This window comes from Cherax quadricarinatus, chromosome 46 (genome assembly GCF_038502225.1).
Source record: "Cherax quadricarinatus isolate ZL_2023a chromosome 46, ASM3850222v1, whole genome shotgun sequence".
NCBI classification, from domain to species: Eukaryota; Metazoa; Arthropoda; class Malacostraca; order Decapoda; family Parastacidae; genus Cherax; species Cherax quadricarinatus.
In genome coordinates this window covers 2,083,637-2,100,540 of record NC_091337.1, presented here as the reverse complement: position 1 = coordinate 2,100,540, position 16,904 = coordinate 2,083,637, and the positions used below count along the sequence as shown (strand labels likewise).

At 43.4% G+C, this 16,904-nt stretch overlaps 1 protein-coding gene across 1 annotated transcript in view; it reads left to right on the top strand.

Moving 5' to 3' along the window:
• LOC128696622 (irregular chiasm C-roughest protein-like) overlaps positions 1 to 10,052 on the top strand; it is a 287,716-nt gene extending 277,664 nt beyond the window's left edge. The window contains exon 11 of the mRNA XM_070094436.1: positions 1,312 to 10,052. Within this exon, the coding sequence (XP_069950537.1) occupies positions 1,312 to 1,719 (408 nt within the window). The 3' untranslated portion in view covers positions 1,720 to 10,052. The remainder of the gene's footprint in view (positions 1 to 1,311) is intronic.
• The last annotated feature ends 6,852 nt before the right edge of the window (positions 10,053 to 16,904 follow it).

The following is a 16,904-nucleotide window of genomic DNA, read 5'->3' as shown; positions in this document are numbered from 1 at the left end:
AGAAAATTAATGAATAGAAAAAGAAATAATAATTCAAAGATAAACACTATTATTTAGTAATGCAAAGATAAAACAGTGAAACATGAAGGTGTATCCTATTTGAAAGAAAAATGAAAAATGAAATGAAAAAAAATGACATTTAAATTCAACGCTAATATGTACAGTTATACTGGGGTGTCTGGTGGAGGTTGACACCGTCTTGTAGAAATTGTAGCCGTTACTGATGATGTGGGGGGGGGGGTCACAGGTGTTGGTGACAACCCAACGGCTAGTTCTTCACATTGTCTATAGCCTTGAATAGTCAGTCCAGATGACAGGAAAGCAGGTTCTTTACCACTACAAAGATGAGGGGTTGATGTCTGCTGTCACCTACAGTTAATCAGGTAGGTAGATCCAAAAAGTGACGTCTCCGGACTTTTACTAAAGTCCTTCTCCTTCAACACTTCTCGTTGGTTGGCAGGTGACCCGATCTGTCATTCCAAGCTGGAAAGAGACAGGTTACCCACTGCTTAAGAAATCGCTCTCCACAAGTACAATACCTAAAAGACGTGATTATCAAAACATCTAACATGGAGATCAAGGCTGAAAGGACTAAGTTTATTATTGGTCAAAAGTGAAGCTTTCAACCAATAAGTCCACTAGAATAGGAGCAGGCTTTTACTTACAGTTGTGCTGGGAGCTGTGAGTCGAGTAATTACTGTTTGGCCGGAGCCCCACACGTCACCTTTCGGGGTGGGGAGAAAAAGGGGGGAGGGGGATAGCGGAAGCTAGACTGACCCTACCTTAACAAGTAGCCGGCAATCAAACTATCGTTACCATATACTCGCTCGCTACTCCTATCTGTTGAACTTTTCCCTCACAGGAAGTGACTGCTGACAGCTTGAGGGGAAATACACACAATTGTATGAACTTAAAAGACCTCTTTTTGAAGAAGAAATTTCGGTCCTGGGACTTTGAGATCAAGGTCCTTAACTGAAAGGTATTCAGTAAAGGTTTTCGCAGTGTATGCATTCGTCAAATGGATACTGTTAAATGTTTTGCACTGTGGCCTGATTGCTAATCTTGTGTGTGTGTGTGTGTGTGTGTGTGTGTGTGTGTGTGTGTGTGTCATGAACACGTAAGATAACAGGTAAATCTCACAAACTCGTACCTTTGCATCTTATACGCATCGTGAAAGTTAATCCTGTACATATTTCCTAACCTAGGAGGTCTGGTCAGGGGAAGAAAATTCCCAGAACTAATGGACAGCAGATAACAGTTTCCTTCTCGTGAATATAACTCTTTTAATGCCCTTTTCTTTCCTCTCTGCAGGATCAAGGTTACATTTCCTACGTGGACTACACCAGGGACTATTCCCCCGTGCCTGTCTCCGTGGGTGAATCCTACGCCCAGTTTCAAGTTGGGGGTCCGTACGCCCGTTCCACGCCTGCTAGCGACCCCCCTTCCTCCTTGCCAAATTCCGTGGCGCCGCCCCCGTACACGCCCTCACCCCACGCCACCACCGACCTCAACGGCGGCGTTAACGGCAGGGTACACGCCTCTACTAATGGTAAGGTCGTCAACGGGAACAGCGTTAACGGAACACTAAAGCACGCTCTCCTGCAGGACCTGAAACAGGAGCTCAAGCGCGAGCTCTCGCACGATTTGGATACAGCGGCGCTTCACAGTAAATACATCATCCCACCGCAGACCAAAATCAAGCCGGGCACCCTAGTCTAGGGCGCTCGGGCCTCTCTCTAGATGCGTAGCAAATGTAGAGTTATTTAAAACTGGGAACCCAGAGAGAAGTTCACCGTTGCCATAACTGACCCATTGAGCCAGCCAGCCAGCTAGCCAGTGGTTAACAAGGGAAAGTCTCAGCGTTCGAGTGTTTTGCGGAGAGGGCTCAATAACGCATCGACACTGGCCGAAGACAACTCTGGAGGGTCACTAAGTTTCTTCCCTCCTCTCCCTCCCTCCCTCCACTCACTTCCCTTTTCACCATTTGTAGAGTCTGTATGAGAAATTGTTGTCCTGTTTTATGGAACGCTTACCTCGGCAGTAAAAAAAAATGATTGCATACGCACAAGGAAAAAAAAGTGAAAATTTGTTCGAAGTTACGTTTTCTGCAAGACAAAATTAAATTCCCTTAAAGCACCATCACCTCTCCCCCCCCCCTCCCCCATCCCACTACCTCCGGCTAAATCTTTAACGGTCTCCCAGTTACTCCTAAGATGTACAGATCTGTGATACGAGTTATTTAAGCGCCCCGAGCTTTGTTGACAGAACCAAAACAAAAAAAAAATGAGTGCTAGTGAGCGTGTCTGTGTCGACACAAGAGGGTAGATAAAACTCTTTGCCGAGAAATGTATTATTAAGCTGCCTCTTGTGTTCATTAAAAATAAAGAAACAGTTTCTGCGGTGAATTAAAGCCTCGAAATGCGCTCGTCCTGTTCCCCCTTGTTACAGTAAGTGTGCAAAATAGAAAACGTTAAGTGGTTTCGTGCTGTCGTCAGGAGGTCGAGTGCATTCCTCCGGATAGACAGTGTTTCAAAGCCGCAGGTAAAGTTTTTTTCGCCGTAGGAAATGACAGAAGTTGCAAAGCAAAAAATGAGATGGGAGGAAAAAAAAAATGCCTGAGAGACCGTGGCCACTGTAATGAATCACCAGGACAGGGTAGTGAGAGCCACCTTTGAAATATACGTGCTGAGGTTTTTGATACAGACCTGAAGAGGATTTTGAAACAGATGTGAGGAGGCCTTTCGAAACAAATTAAAGGAACCTTTGAAACAGACGTGAGAAGGCCTTTTGAAACAAGTAAAAGGAACCTTTGAAACAAATGTGAGGAGGCCTTTTGAAACACTAGTGAAGGGACATTTGAAAGAGACGAAGGAGCCTCTGAAACAGACGAAGACAACCTTGATAAGAAAGATATACATGTGATGGATGCTGAGTAAAGGGCCGAATGGATTCTCAAGGCAAAGAAAGTCAAGTTATTTTTTTTCCCCTCTCTTTCCTAAAGCAGTTAACTACAATGTCGGTTTTCTTAAAGTGCTTCGAGTTTGACTCTTACTAACGATGTCTATGTTGATATCGTTTGTTATATGTGTTTTGAGTGAGCCTTTGTCGATATATTAAGATCATACCGTGTGCATGGGAGGAATGAATATACAGATTATGTCTACACTTAGATATATACCATCTGTATTACTATTGTAATGATTATATTGACTGTATATAGGGCAAGTTTTCATTCCCAACCCTTCTCTCTCATCTGCTTTGTTAACTCCTTCCCCATTCCCCCCACCACATCCTAACCATGGCTTTTTGAGGTGGGGTCTTCCGTGAGCGTCTCCCGCGAGCAGCTGACGACACAAACACCTCACAGGGACAGTGATTGCACGGGTGCCGTGTTTGTGTTGGTCTCTCCTGCCACTACGATCGCGGGTGTGGAAAACAGCAGTGTTTGCATCTGTTCTCTGGGAAATCTGAACTGTTGGGGCACTAAGCGTTTGTGTTCGTGTGGAGGTTATACATGCAGATGTGTAGGGCATACATGAAAGTGTGGAGGATATCCATGTGTATGTGGAGGGCATACAGTACATGCGGTTGTTGAGGGTGTTCACACGTTGAGGTATAGATGATGCAAGTGTCGTTCTTAAGAGGCAGTCAAAAGAGCTCACCGATACGCACAAAAAAAAATTACAACTTTGCTAAAAGACGCTTAATATAACTCATCTTAATCCAACCCAACCTATCTTACAGCCTAAATCTAATTAGCATTATTTATTGACAAAAACAAATTTCATGGTGTCCGGACTAATTTTCGGAGAGTTAATGCAACAGTAAATTTGCAATCAGCTTGTCTTGCAAAAGTATCGCTGCTACATAAGCCAAGCCTGAGAGCAATGAATATAGCGCTGGTGTGAATGGTGGAAATAGTTTGTATCTGAAATTTTGATGCCTTCCAAGGTTATGTTATCATCGAATCAGCGTGATACTGTTTGACTTGGTCCGGATGTTAATCTGCCTTGTTACTATTTATGGTACAGTCGTCCATACAAGCCTTGACACCTGCACGGAATTACCGGTATTTACAAGTCATTGTCTGTTGTACGAGATTGTTATATTTGACAAGTGGTTGAGGAAACTAACGACGTTAAGAAGGAAGTTTATGAAACTGCTGTGTGTGAGAGATAGAATGTTTGCCTGAGTGTTTATTTTTGTGAGGATTTTGTGGTGTATATTATTTCTGGCATGTCATGGAGTAGCTTGTCCAGTGGAGTGTATATGTGAGCCTTGCGGTGCTAGCCTCAACCCTCGTGAGAGATGTTCTGAACACGAGTCGTTGTGCTCATTTTTCTTTACGGGGCTTTGTAAATGGGAGACAGTGGGGAACATGTCCTCTCTTCCTCGAGATAAAAATCAGAGAAAAATTTTGTTTCGTCTCAGCATATTTTGGATAGGTATTCGTTACCCTATCACGCCGCCTGCCTGCCTCCTCCTCCCTGCCTACCTGTGCCTGCCTGTCTATCTTCTTTCTCTTTCTGTTAGTGTTGTTTTCCCCTGACGTGACACGTCTAGAGGAGAACGTAGCAAGTCCTTCACCTACATAGTCTGGCCTCAGTCTTGTGTTGTTTGGAAACGCTAAGGGACACACTTCATCCCCTTCTGTTCCTCTTCACCTTTCTTCCCTCGCGTCAGTCCACACCCTTTTCTTTCTTTTCGCGTTGTTTACACATAATCTCGCCCAGAAGGTTCACTTGTACTCTCGCCTTCAATTCTGGCCACCCTTTTGCTCACATCTTTTTCCCCCTTTCTCTCAATTTGTATCAGTCCTTTCAATTTCACGTGCCAGCTTAAACTATGCTCTCCCACTTTCTTCAATTCTGTCTACCCTTTCGTTAAATTTGCCGGACATTTTCTCTCTCTCTCTCTCTCTCTCTCTCTCTCTCTCCCCTTTACTCTGCTCGAACAAACTCTTTTCATTGTTCCCCATCCGTTTTAAATTTCGTTCTCCCCTTGTCTAACAGTAGCTTGTCCCTCTCCGTTAGGTACTCTCCCATCAGCCGAACCATCCCATTACCTCCAAGGGAAACCTCTCCGGTCCTCTCCCCTCATCAACCTTTCAACTGAGGGCGAAGTCCCATCTGAGAGCCACTTTGTTTGCGCTTCGTCCATCTATTTAGGAACTCTTTCTACTTTCTTTTCAATTTCATGGCAGCATCGCATCGATTGGTTCAAAGTTCCAGTCAGGATGACCTGACTGCTGTAATTATTTCGCTATAGAGAACGAACGAACGCTCTTTTGCACCCCAGTGAAAATCTTCAGCGAGAAGTATAGAGGCGATCGGCGATTCGGCAGCAGCAGTGAAAGACGAGCCTGATGCCGTGAGATTGTTTGGTTTGCGACGAGAAGTCTTGCCGCAGTTATCGATCTTGCTGCACCGGGTGAATTTTATGGTAGCTTCACCTTGCTGTATCCTACGTGCTTTCTGGGAGAGCCTCCTGGCGTGACTACAGGCATCACTACTACAGGAATTCTTGTGGACTGCTCTAATAGACCTCCCTGAGATCTACCATCACTTCTACAGTTCTTGTGGACTGTTGTAGTAGACTCCCTTGAGCTCCATCAGCACTACTAAAGAAGTTGTTGCGGACAGTTCCTTGCCGACCTTCCTGAGTTCCATCAACATCCTACTAAGAGTTCTTATGACCTTTCATAACGTTGGCCAATCCATACATAAATAACCATCTGCGTCATTTCTGTTGGATTTCTAGGGGGGTTTTAAAAAATTAAATGTAATAATCCGAACTTTCCAAATAGGCCGAACTCCCTTAAAGATTAAACAATTAAAAAAAATTACAGAATGATAGATTTTATTATATATCACACACATACGAACTTATCTCAACATTATAAGAACACTCCATATGTGTGTGTGTGTGTGTGTGTACTCGCCTATTTGTACTCGCCTATTTGTGGTTGCAGGGGTCGAGTCATAGCTCCTGGCCCCGCCTCTTCACTGATTGCTACTAGGTCCTCTCTCTCCCTGCTCCACGAGCTTTATCATACCTCGCCTTAAAACTATGTATGGTTCCCGCCTCCACTATTTCACTTTCTAGGCTATTCCACGGCCTGACTACTCTATGACTGAAGAAATACTTCCTAACATCCCTTTGATTCATCTGAGTCTTCAACTTCCAATTGTGACCTCTCGTGTCTGTGTCCCATCTCTGGAACATCCCGTCTTTGTCCACATCGTCTACTCCGTGCAGTATTTTATATGTCGTTATCATGTCTCCCCTGACCCTCCTGGCCTCCAGTGTCGTCAGGCCGATTTCCCTCAACCTTTCTTCGTAGGACAATCCCCGTAGCTCTGGGACTAGTCTTGTTGCAAACCTTTGCACTTTCTCTAATTTCTTGACGTGCTTGACTAGGTGTGGATTCCAAACTGGTGCTGCATACTCCAGTATGGGCCTGACGTAAATGGTATACAGAGTCTTGAACGAATCCTTACTGAGGTATCGGAACGCTATCCGTAGGTTTGCCAGGCGCCCGTATGCTGCAGCAGTTATCTGATTGATGTGCGCCTCAGGAGATATGCTCGGTGTTATACTCACCCCCAGATCTTTTTCCTTGATTGAGGTTTGCAGACTTTGGCCATCTAAACTATATTGTGTTTGCGGTCTTCTTTGCCCTTCCCCAATCTTCATGACTTTGCATTTGGCGGGGTTAAACTCAAGGAGCCAGTTGCTGGACCAGGCTTGTAGCCTGTCCAGGTCTCTTTGTAGTCCTTCCTGATCCTCATCCGATTTGATTCTTCTCATTAACTTCACATCGTCCGCAAACAAGGACACTTCTGAGTCTATCCCTTCCGTTATGTCATTCACATATACCAAGAAAAACACAGGTCCTAGGACTGACCCCTGTGGAACCCCGCTTGTCACAGGCGCCCACTTTGACACCTCGTCACGTACCATGACTCGTTGTTGCCTCCCTGTAAGGTATTCTCTGATCCATTGCAGTGCCTTTCCTGTTATGTATGCCTGATCTTCTAACTTTTGCAGTAATCTCTTGTGAGGAACTGTGTCGAAGGCCTTCTTGCAGTCCAAAAAAATGCAGTCGATCCACCCCTCTCTCTCTTGTCTTACTTCTGTCACCTTGTCATAAAACTAATAGGTTTGTGACACAGGATTTTCCCTCCCTGAAACCATGCTGGTTGTCAATTATACACTTGTTTCTTTCCAGGTGCTCCACCACTCTCCTCCTGATGATCTTCTCCATGACCTTGCATACTATACACGTTAGTGATACAGGTCTGTAGTTTAGTGCCTCATGTCTGTCTCCCTTTTTAAAAATTGGGACTACATTTGCCATCTTCCATACCTCGGGGAGTTGCCCAGTTTCAAATGATGTGTTGAAGATCTTTGTTAATGGTACACACAATGTCTCTGCTCCCTCTTTAAGGACCCACGGAGATATGTCTGGTCCCACTGCCTTTGAGGTGTGAAGTTCGCATAGCAGCAGCTTCACCTCCTCCTTGGTTATATGTACCTCATCCAGCACTTGCTGGTGTACCCCCCTGCTCTGATTTCCTGGAGTCCTACTGGTTTCCACTGTAAATACTACTTTAAATCTTGTGTTGAGCTCCTGACATACATCCCAGTCGTTTCTTGTGAATTCCCCATCACCCTTCCTCAGTCTGATTACCTGGTCCTTGACTGTTGTTTTCCTCCTGATGTGGCTGTACAACAGCTTCGGGTCAGTCTTGACTTTCGATGCTATGTCATTTTCGTATTGCCGCTGAGCCTCCCTTCTTATCTGTGCATATTCGTTTCTGGCTCTTCGGCTAATCTCTTTATTTTCCCGAGTTCTCTGTCTTCTGTACCTTTTCCATTCTCTAGTACACCTAGTTTTTGCCTCCCTACACCTTTGGGTGAACCAAGGACTCGTTCTGTTCTTCCCATTATCTCTGTTTCCTTTGGGAACAAACCTCTCCTCTGCCTCCTTGCATTTTGTTGCGACATAGTCCATCATTTCTTGTACTGGTTTTCCTGTCAGTTCCCTCTCCCACTGAGTAGTTCCCCCTTTTGTAGTTTGGTTTTCCCACCCTATTCCTGCTGCTCTCTCCACTTGGAGCTCAACTATGTAGTCGAAGCACAGAACCACATGATCACTAGCTCCCAGGGGCCTTTCATACATGATATCCTCGATGTCCGAACTACTCAAGGTGAATACAAGGTCCAGTCTTGCTGGTTCATCCTCTCCTCTCTCTCTGGTAGTGTCTCTAACATGTTGATGCACGAGGTTTTCCAGTACCACATCCATCATCTTGGCTCTCCATGTTTCGGGACCCTCATGGGGCTCCAGGTTTTCCCAGTCAATCTCCTTGTGATTGAAATCACCCATAACTAGTTAACTTTGCTCCCCCCATGTGTGCTCTCCTGGCCACCTCGGTTAGTGTGTCGACCATTGCTATGTTGCTCTCATCGTATTCTTCTCTTGGCCTCCTGCAGTTCTGTGGTGGATTGTACATTACTGCAATTATCACCTTATGTCCCTCAGACTGGATTGTTCCTACTAAGTAGTCCCTTTCGCCCGTGCCATCCATTCCTTCCATTTTCTCAAACCCCCACTGGTTTTTAATGAGCAGTGCAACTCCTCCTCCCCCTCTCCTCCCTCTGTCTTTCCTGAGGATTTGATATCCGGATGGAAAGATTGAATCTGTTATTATTCTGGTGAGTTTTGTTTCTGTGAGTGCTATTATGTCTGGGGATGTCTCCTTGATTCTTTCGTGCCACTCCTCATACTTGTTATTCCATCTGCATTTGTATACCACACCTTCAACTTCTTTTCTAAGATTGTGGTCTGGGAGGTGTATTGGGGTTGGGGAAGTGGGAGACCTGATAAGGAACTATGGGTGGTTGCTGTGGGGGTGGAGTTTGTAATGCAGTGGGTGGGGGCATTGGATGTGGCATGGGTGTTTTGGTTTAGAGTGTTTGGTTGCACTGAGGTTGACCTGGTTGGGAGGCTTTTATAGGAAGTTGTGAGGGATGCTGTATTTGATCTTCCTGTCTGGGATCTCCTGTCTGTCTTCTCCATCCCCTCTCTTTCCTCCTTTCGCCTTTGTACCATCTCTCTGTTTCTGCCTTTCTGCTTGTGTTCTGTCGCAGTCGAGATACACCTTCCTGTATGTCGGCATGTCCCTTAATCGTGCTTTCTCCTGCAGGATCCTGTTCCGAGTCTTTTCTGCCTTGAAGGTCACTTTCACTGGCCGGGTTCTTTTTTTTTTTTACATACCCCCCTATTCTCCGAAAATTTTCCAGCTGGGTCATGTAGTCTTCTCCTATTGCTTTCATGATGCTTTCAATTGCTTTTTTTCCCTTGTTTTCTGGCTTTATATGTTTCCCCTTCAACTTCCTGGAGCCCATACACAAAGACTGACCTCACCCTTTCATTCTCCCACTGCATATCCCTGTGTATCCCCTCATTCAATTTGATTTCCTCCATTGCAGCTTTCCTTTCTTCAGTTTCACTAGCTAATGTACTTGGGCTCAGTGGCCTGTCATTTTCCCTTCTCGGCTTTCCCTGGGCTCTGCTGTGGTCTGTTAGGGCCTCCACATATAGCTTAGCTCTTTCATTTACTACAGTCTCCACTGATTGAGCTTCTACATGCAGTTTTGCTCCTTCTTTCCCTACAGTCCCCTTATTTGTGACTGAGGTAGCAGTCTCTGTTGTCAATCCCAAAATGTTCTTTAGTTCTTTAGGCTGTTTCAGATTTTTCAGTTCCTCTTCTAAACTCTATCCTGGCCTCTGCTGCTTTGACTTGCACTTCCTGCTTTCCATGTCTATCCTCTCTTCCATTCTCATGCTAAGTTCTTCTAGTTTCTTTTCCCATTCATGTTCCCTTTTTGTGAGCTCTGCTGCCCAATCTTCCTTTGCAGTTTCCTCCTGTCCCTTGGTTTTTCTTGTTGCTCTCTGGCAACCTATTTTTGTTTTATCCTGATTGCCTCAGAGTGGGAAACCTATGTAATTCTGTATGTTAGGTTAGTATTGTGTATGTCAGAGTGTGGGGGGGGGGGGAGGTAGGAGGAAGAACTGTGGCTATGTGGGAGAGTAGTGGGGAGGGGGAGTGGGAAGGAGAGAGTAGTGGGGAGGGGGAGTGGGAAGGAGAGTGAAGCAGGTGGGTGAGTGGGAGAGGGAGAGGGGGAAGGAGGGAGAAGGGGAAGGAGGGAGGGGAGGGATCAGGTGAAGGAGGGAGGGGAGGGATCAGGTGAAGGAGTGAGATGTCGGTGGGGGAGGGGGGAGTGTATATGTGAGTCTGGCAATGTGTGTGTGTGAGATGTGTGATTGTGTGTGTTTGTGATGTGTGTGTGTTTGTGATGTGTGTGTGTTTGTGATGTGTGTGGGATGTGTGTGTGGGTGTGGGATGTGTGTGTGTGTGTGTGTGTATGTGTGTGTGTGTGTGATGTGTGTGTGTGTGTGGGTTGTGTGTGTGTGTGTGGGATGTGTGTGTGTGGGATGTGTGTGTGTGTGTGTGGGATGTGTGTGTGTGTGTGTGGGATGTGTGTGTGTGGGATGTGTGTGTGTGGGATGTGTGTGTGTGGGATATGTGTGTGTGTGTGTGTGTGTGTGTGTGTGTCATGACAGTAAAGACACCTTACCCAAGGTGTCCCCAATAAGCGGGTCTGCAGTCATGGGTCGTTATGCTGACGATGCCACACTGCTTGTTAGCGTTTATCCTGTATTTCGATAGGAAGCTTTTTCTGTTTTCTTCCACAGTCTACGTTGTTTCCTCCTCTGTTTTTGTACTTCCTCTTGTTCCTCTTCCTTTCCTCCCTACTTTATATATATATATATATATATATATATATATATATATATATATATATATATATATATATATATATATATATATATATATATATATATATATATATATATATATATATATATATATAATATATATATATATATATATAATGTCGTGCCGAATATGTAAAACTGGTCAATTAGTAAGAACTCATTTAAAATTAAGTGCTTTCTGAAATTTTCTCTTATACGTTTAAAGATATATTTTTTTCATTTATGTTAGTGTAAAAATTTTTAATTTTGCACCAAAAGAATCTTAGAAAACTTACCTAACCTTATTATAACAAGAGCAATTTATTTTACCCTAACCCAACTAAATATATTTTAAATACGTTTACAATAATTTAATACTAAACAAACACAATCAAATATATTTTTTTTCGTTAGGTTCAGAATGATTTTGGCGAAATTATTACATGGAAAAACACATATGCAGTTTAATGTGATCCTTTATTGACAGTTTCTCCCACAGTGGGCTTTTTCAAGTCACAAACAGATCTAAACAAACCATACCCCGGCCGGGATTGAACCCGCGGTCAGAGAGTCTCAAAACTCCAGCCCGTCGCTGGGGTGGAAGGTACGTGAGTATTTATAGTCAGGTTCAGAATGTTGAGGTCAGGTGGAGAATGCTGCATCTGATGATCTACCGGGTGGGGTTATAGAGTCTTGGGTAGCTTGGCAGGGGTATTGGATAAGTTGTGAGCAGACCTGCAGAAACTCAAGACTTATCGCCACAGAAGACAACACTCAATACCGAAGAATCCTGGAATCATCGCTTATCTCTATAACCAACAATTTCAACCAAAACAATGGCTTCTATAACATAGCTGAACCACTTGCCAAGAAACTTCTTCATCGCTATCCCACATAAGAACATAGAACACTGCAGAAGGTCTGCTCACAACTTGTCCAATACCCCTGCCAAGCTACCCAAGACTATAACCCCACCCAGTAGGTCATCAGATGCAGCATTCTCCACCTGACCTCAGCATTCTGAACCTGGCTTTAAATACTCACGTACCTTCCATCCCAGGTAGATCTGTTTGTGACTTGAAAAAGCCCACTGTGTGGGCGAAACGTTGTCAATAAAGGGTCACATTAAATTGCATGTGTGTTTATGTTTCCATTGTGTAGGTATTTTATACCATTTATTTTCATCGAAATTATTACATACACAAATTTTCACTTGCCCTATATGGCAAGATGAGCGTTGCTATTTAAGCCAAGATCGCAAGTTCTGCCTATTCGGCACGACATATATATATATATATATATATATATATATATATATATATATATATATATATATATATATATATATAAAAGATCACAGTAAACAGGTGATTTCAAAATATGCAAAACAACCACTCTGAAAGAATAGAGAAATTCCAAGCGCTTTCGTGACTACTCACATTATCATAGTTCCTTGATAATGTGAGTAGTCACGAAAGCGCTTGGAATTTCTCTTATTCTTTCACAGTGGTTGTTTTGCGCACACACACACACATATTTTATATATATATATATATATATATATATATATATATATATATATATATATATATATATATATATATATATATATATATATATATATATATATAAAATATAATCGTGTAGGGTCAAACAAGTTTGAGTCTAAACCAAGCAAAGTTGGCAAGTAAGTTTCCCAGGGGTTACTGAGCACAGAAAAGTAATTAACGATGTTAGGCTAGTTAATGAGTTGTGACAGGCCACTGCTTTTGCCAGAAATTACGTTTTACCAAATTTCCAGAGGCGTCTCCTGGACAAGGTTGGGGCTCCGCCGCGCCCTAGATGACCAGCGCCTGGATGGATTGAACCTTTCTTATCTGGTGCGTTTTTGTTACTTTTCCGGTTTTGTGACTGACGGAAGGAACATTGTAAGCCCAATGAACGAGGAGCCGCTATTCCCGTCCCTTAGAATTTTAACAGTTTGCAGCGAGGTCAGGAGAGACATCTCTTAATTATGTAGGATGTTTTTTTTTTTATTTATTTACAGTGCTGGCCCAGCCCTTCCGTCTTTTGTTTCTTGCCCTTCCTTTTTTCCTTCTCTTTCCTTTTCCTCTTTATCCCCTTTCTCCTCTTTCTTTCCTTCTCTTCTTCCTGTTTCTTTCATTCCTCTTCCTACTCTCACCTTGCTTTTCCTCCCGTCCCTTCCACTCTCTACTCTCTTTCCTTTCCTCCCTGTTCCTTTCTCTCCCTACTCGTCTTCCTTTTCCTTCCTCTTCCCCTCTCCTCCCTCTCACCAGACGACCATCACATCACAAAGAGAGGAAAATAACACGGGCAGTTAAGCGAACTTTCCCTCACTGTTGGCTGAGGTAGGACAAAAAAACAACACAGAAACGTGCAAGATCGCAGACGCCAGCAGCATCGTAATGTGGGGTGGTATATCCCACCTCCCCTCCGCGCGAGCCTGCCAAGATTACCTCTCGGGTTATGCTGGTACTGTTGCTGTTGCCTCCACCAGCGTTCCAGTGTTAAAATGCAAAGAGGTGCCCCTGTAATTAGTACCAGTAGTCGCCATCTGAAAATTCGGCCAGCTCACGTCTTTAAGAAATAGGCTTCTGGCTTACCCTCAAGGATACTGCCGTGGATTTTTCTAAAGATCTCTCCGGCAACTTGTTATTATTCGCGTAGGTTTTTATACATACGCATTAAGATGGGTTCTGCATATGCATGAGGAAGTGCTCTGCATAAATATAAGGATGGGTTACGCACATATGTAAGGATGCGTTAGAGTGGCTGAAGATCCCGTGCGCTGAAGAATAGCGGCATCCTGAAGTATTATGACAGCATCGAACCGTGCTCTGGCAGCGGAAAGTTGCGTTAAAGTTCCATAATTACAAATCCTTGGCGTAAAGTAACTCTGATTAATGACCTCTGAACTGTTGGAAGCTTTATTAGCGCACGTGTTCTGCTGGTTAACATAGGTGACTGGGTGCTGGCGTTTGGGAGGGGGTCTCCTCTATGTTTATACTTCCCTCCCTCCCTCATTCCTACCTCCTTCATATTCACTTCCTCTTCCTCCACTTCGTCCTCCATATCCAGCACCTTTGCCTCTGTCTAAACTGCGTCAGCTCGTGCTAGCTTTTTGGCCTCTCAAGATAGTTTTCATGACTCAAAACTGAAGGGAACCCGCACAATTCATATTTGAATAAATCTAATCTCTTGTCGGTGACTTCAGTAGACACTGACCAAACGCTGAAAGAGAACTGGGGTTCCACGTTGATGTGTTCGTCGATTTTAGCAGTGACCACTGTGATGTTATCCTTTTGTCTTGAATGTATAGTGCAGTTTTCCTCCCCACCACTGATCCCAAGATTTTACACTCCACATGTTTTGCTTTCTACGCATTTTACAGTGTTTTAGCTTTAGCACCAGTGGCGACGCTGCAAAGATTCACGTCTGCAAAAGATGAATTTCTATCCAGAAGAAACTCAAAACAATTTGTACCCTTATTCTCTTATTTCTCGGCTTTAGTCATGCATTTCTGCTGCTGGCTTGTCAGAAAGTCGTGTCTGTAACTTGCATGACACCAATAAAATCGGTACAAGCTGTGATTGACAGGAGCTGCTGTGTTTAAGACTCTGCCATAACCCAACCATACGTTAAACCCATCGTTCCCATCGTTTTTATTAGCACTAGTTTGATAACCAAATCTCACAATAACCCTTGTCAGTATCTTAAACTTTGTCAAAAAGCACGGGGCCCATCTTGGAAGAAAGCATACTCATCTGGATGCTGGATCTCGAACTGGATCTGTTGCAGGTAGATTTGCGAGGATTTTGCGTATAAATTGTGCCCAGCAGCTTCGAAATATGGCGACATTTCTTGAAGGGAATGGATATAACCTTCCTAGCCATACCACGGGTGGAGTTAGAACCCGCGATCAGAGTCTCAGAACTCCAGACCGTCGCGTTAAGCATATTTCTACACCTTAGGAAGGTTAACAAGTTTATACAGACTAATCTCCCGGGGAGATTAGTCTGTATAAACTTGCATTTGTCGTCGCAGTGGTGCATAAGCTAACCTTCTATCGTGTAGAAATACACCTAGTTGGTTGAATCTTATTGAAGCTAGCTGGTCCAGTGGCTAACGCGACGGTCTGGAGTTTTGAGACTCTCTGATCGCGGGTTTTAACCCCACCCGGGGTATGATTTGTTTGCAATCGTGTCATTACGATCTTGAGTCTCATAACCTACCTAATTTCTCGTTTTTCTCGAAATTTCTAAAGTGGTGAAGAGCATCATTCATCGTCGTGTAGTTTATTACTATTAAAATATCTGATTAATAGAAGATATTTTGCAATAAACGACCCAAAACAATAATATAAGTTTTGAAAATTGAAATGCGAGTCCGACAAAATAGATCTTAAGCCAAATATGTTCAGCTTGAACTACGGAATATATCCCAGAACTGGCGCCATTAAGCAATAAAGAAAAATAATAAATAACAGAAGCAATAATGAAGAGAAGCGCCAGAATATGCAAAATTCTCTTAAAAACAAAAGAAAAAAATTTCACTTGCAATATTCACCTCTATTCTTATGCCGTTCGATACAACTTTACAAGAGTTGCCATAAAATAACTTTCTTTTGCAAACTTTGCACGTCAACCCACTGATTGAAAGGACTAACATGCGCTTAGTATTTGTTGGTAACTATGATAAAAATGGACGGACTATAAAGGTTCCTCATTTGTTTGGACTTCAGCTCTGACCTTGAAGTTCATTTAAACCTTTTATGCCACTTTCATTCCGGTGCGTGCGTGCGTGTGCGTGTGTGTGTGTGTGTGTGTGTGTGTGTGTGTGTCACTCGACTTTAGCATCAAGCCAAAAATGTTATTTAAATGTTATGTTTATATTACAGTGCAATTCTCATTTTGTTGTGTGATTGTATACTGCAGGTGCTGCAGTGTATACTGCAGGTGCTGCCGTATAAGTGTTCGCTAAGATCTACCGTTCATAAAATGTCTCTTAGTCGAGGAATAATTATATTTATCTCAAAGACTTGTGGTCTCCTTGCTAGGCTGCTGAATTATTTTTCAAATTTGTAGCAGCTTACCTGCTTTGCCTTTACTTTTGTACTCGCTTAGTTGTGTTTGCAGAGGTCGAGTCACCGTCCCTCGATTCCTATTTTTTTTTTTGATCGTTGAAAAAGACGACGTTAATGTTAGCAGCAGCCTATCGACGCGCACTGTTAATTTCTGTTTTTTTTTCCTCCGTTTCTGTCTTAACTGTTCCTTCAGTGCCATTGTTATGATGTGGGTTGGGTGTTTGTTCACATCCCCCCCCCCCCGAGTGTCGTTAAGTCTCCTTTAAAGAGCATATATCCCCCCTCCCCCTTCACTGTTATGTGCGCATGTTCCCACATTCATGTGATTTTTCACACTTGTCCGATAATCTATTCTCTAATGATGAACTAAGACACGTGCAACATCAGGGTATCTTTGTAGACGTTTCGCCATCCAGTGGCTTTGTCAATACAATACAAGGAGATTATCTGAAGTCTGTAGTAATATATACAGAAGACAATGGAAGACAAAGTGTTGAGTTCCTCAGCCTCGGGGCAGGTGATAAGCACACTTGTCTTGAAGTCACCCAGGTGTTGCACATGTGTCTAATTTATCTTGTAGGTATTGTATACCACTGATATACAATTTATCCTCTAACTACCTGGAAATCTAATTGACATTTTCTCCTCACTTTTTTTTCCCCATCATGTGCATATTTCTATTCCAGTCACTTTAGGGATGGGTATTTTTTTTTTTTTTTTTTGCTGGGTTTTCTTGGGCATGGGAAGACATCATTCGCCAACCCACTCCACCCGGACAGATATATTTTCAAACGCTCCATATTGCTTCCCTTTTTCCACTCAGTGAACATATTAAGTCCCTTAACCCCATCGCCCTCTTCCTTTCCGCAAACACCCTTACCTTATCATCTCAGCCACATCACCTCTTTCCCCTTTAGGTCACTCATCCCTTTGTCCTCAGTCCATTTTTGTTTTGATTTTTTGCCGCTACCC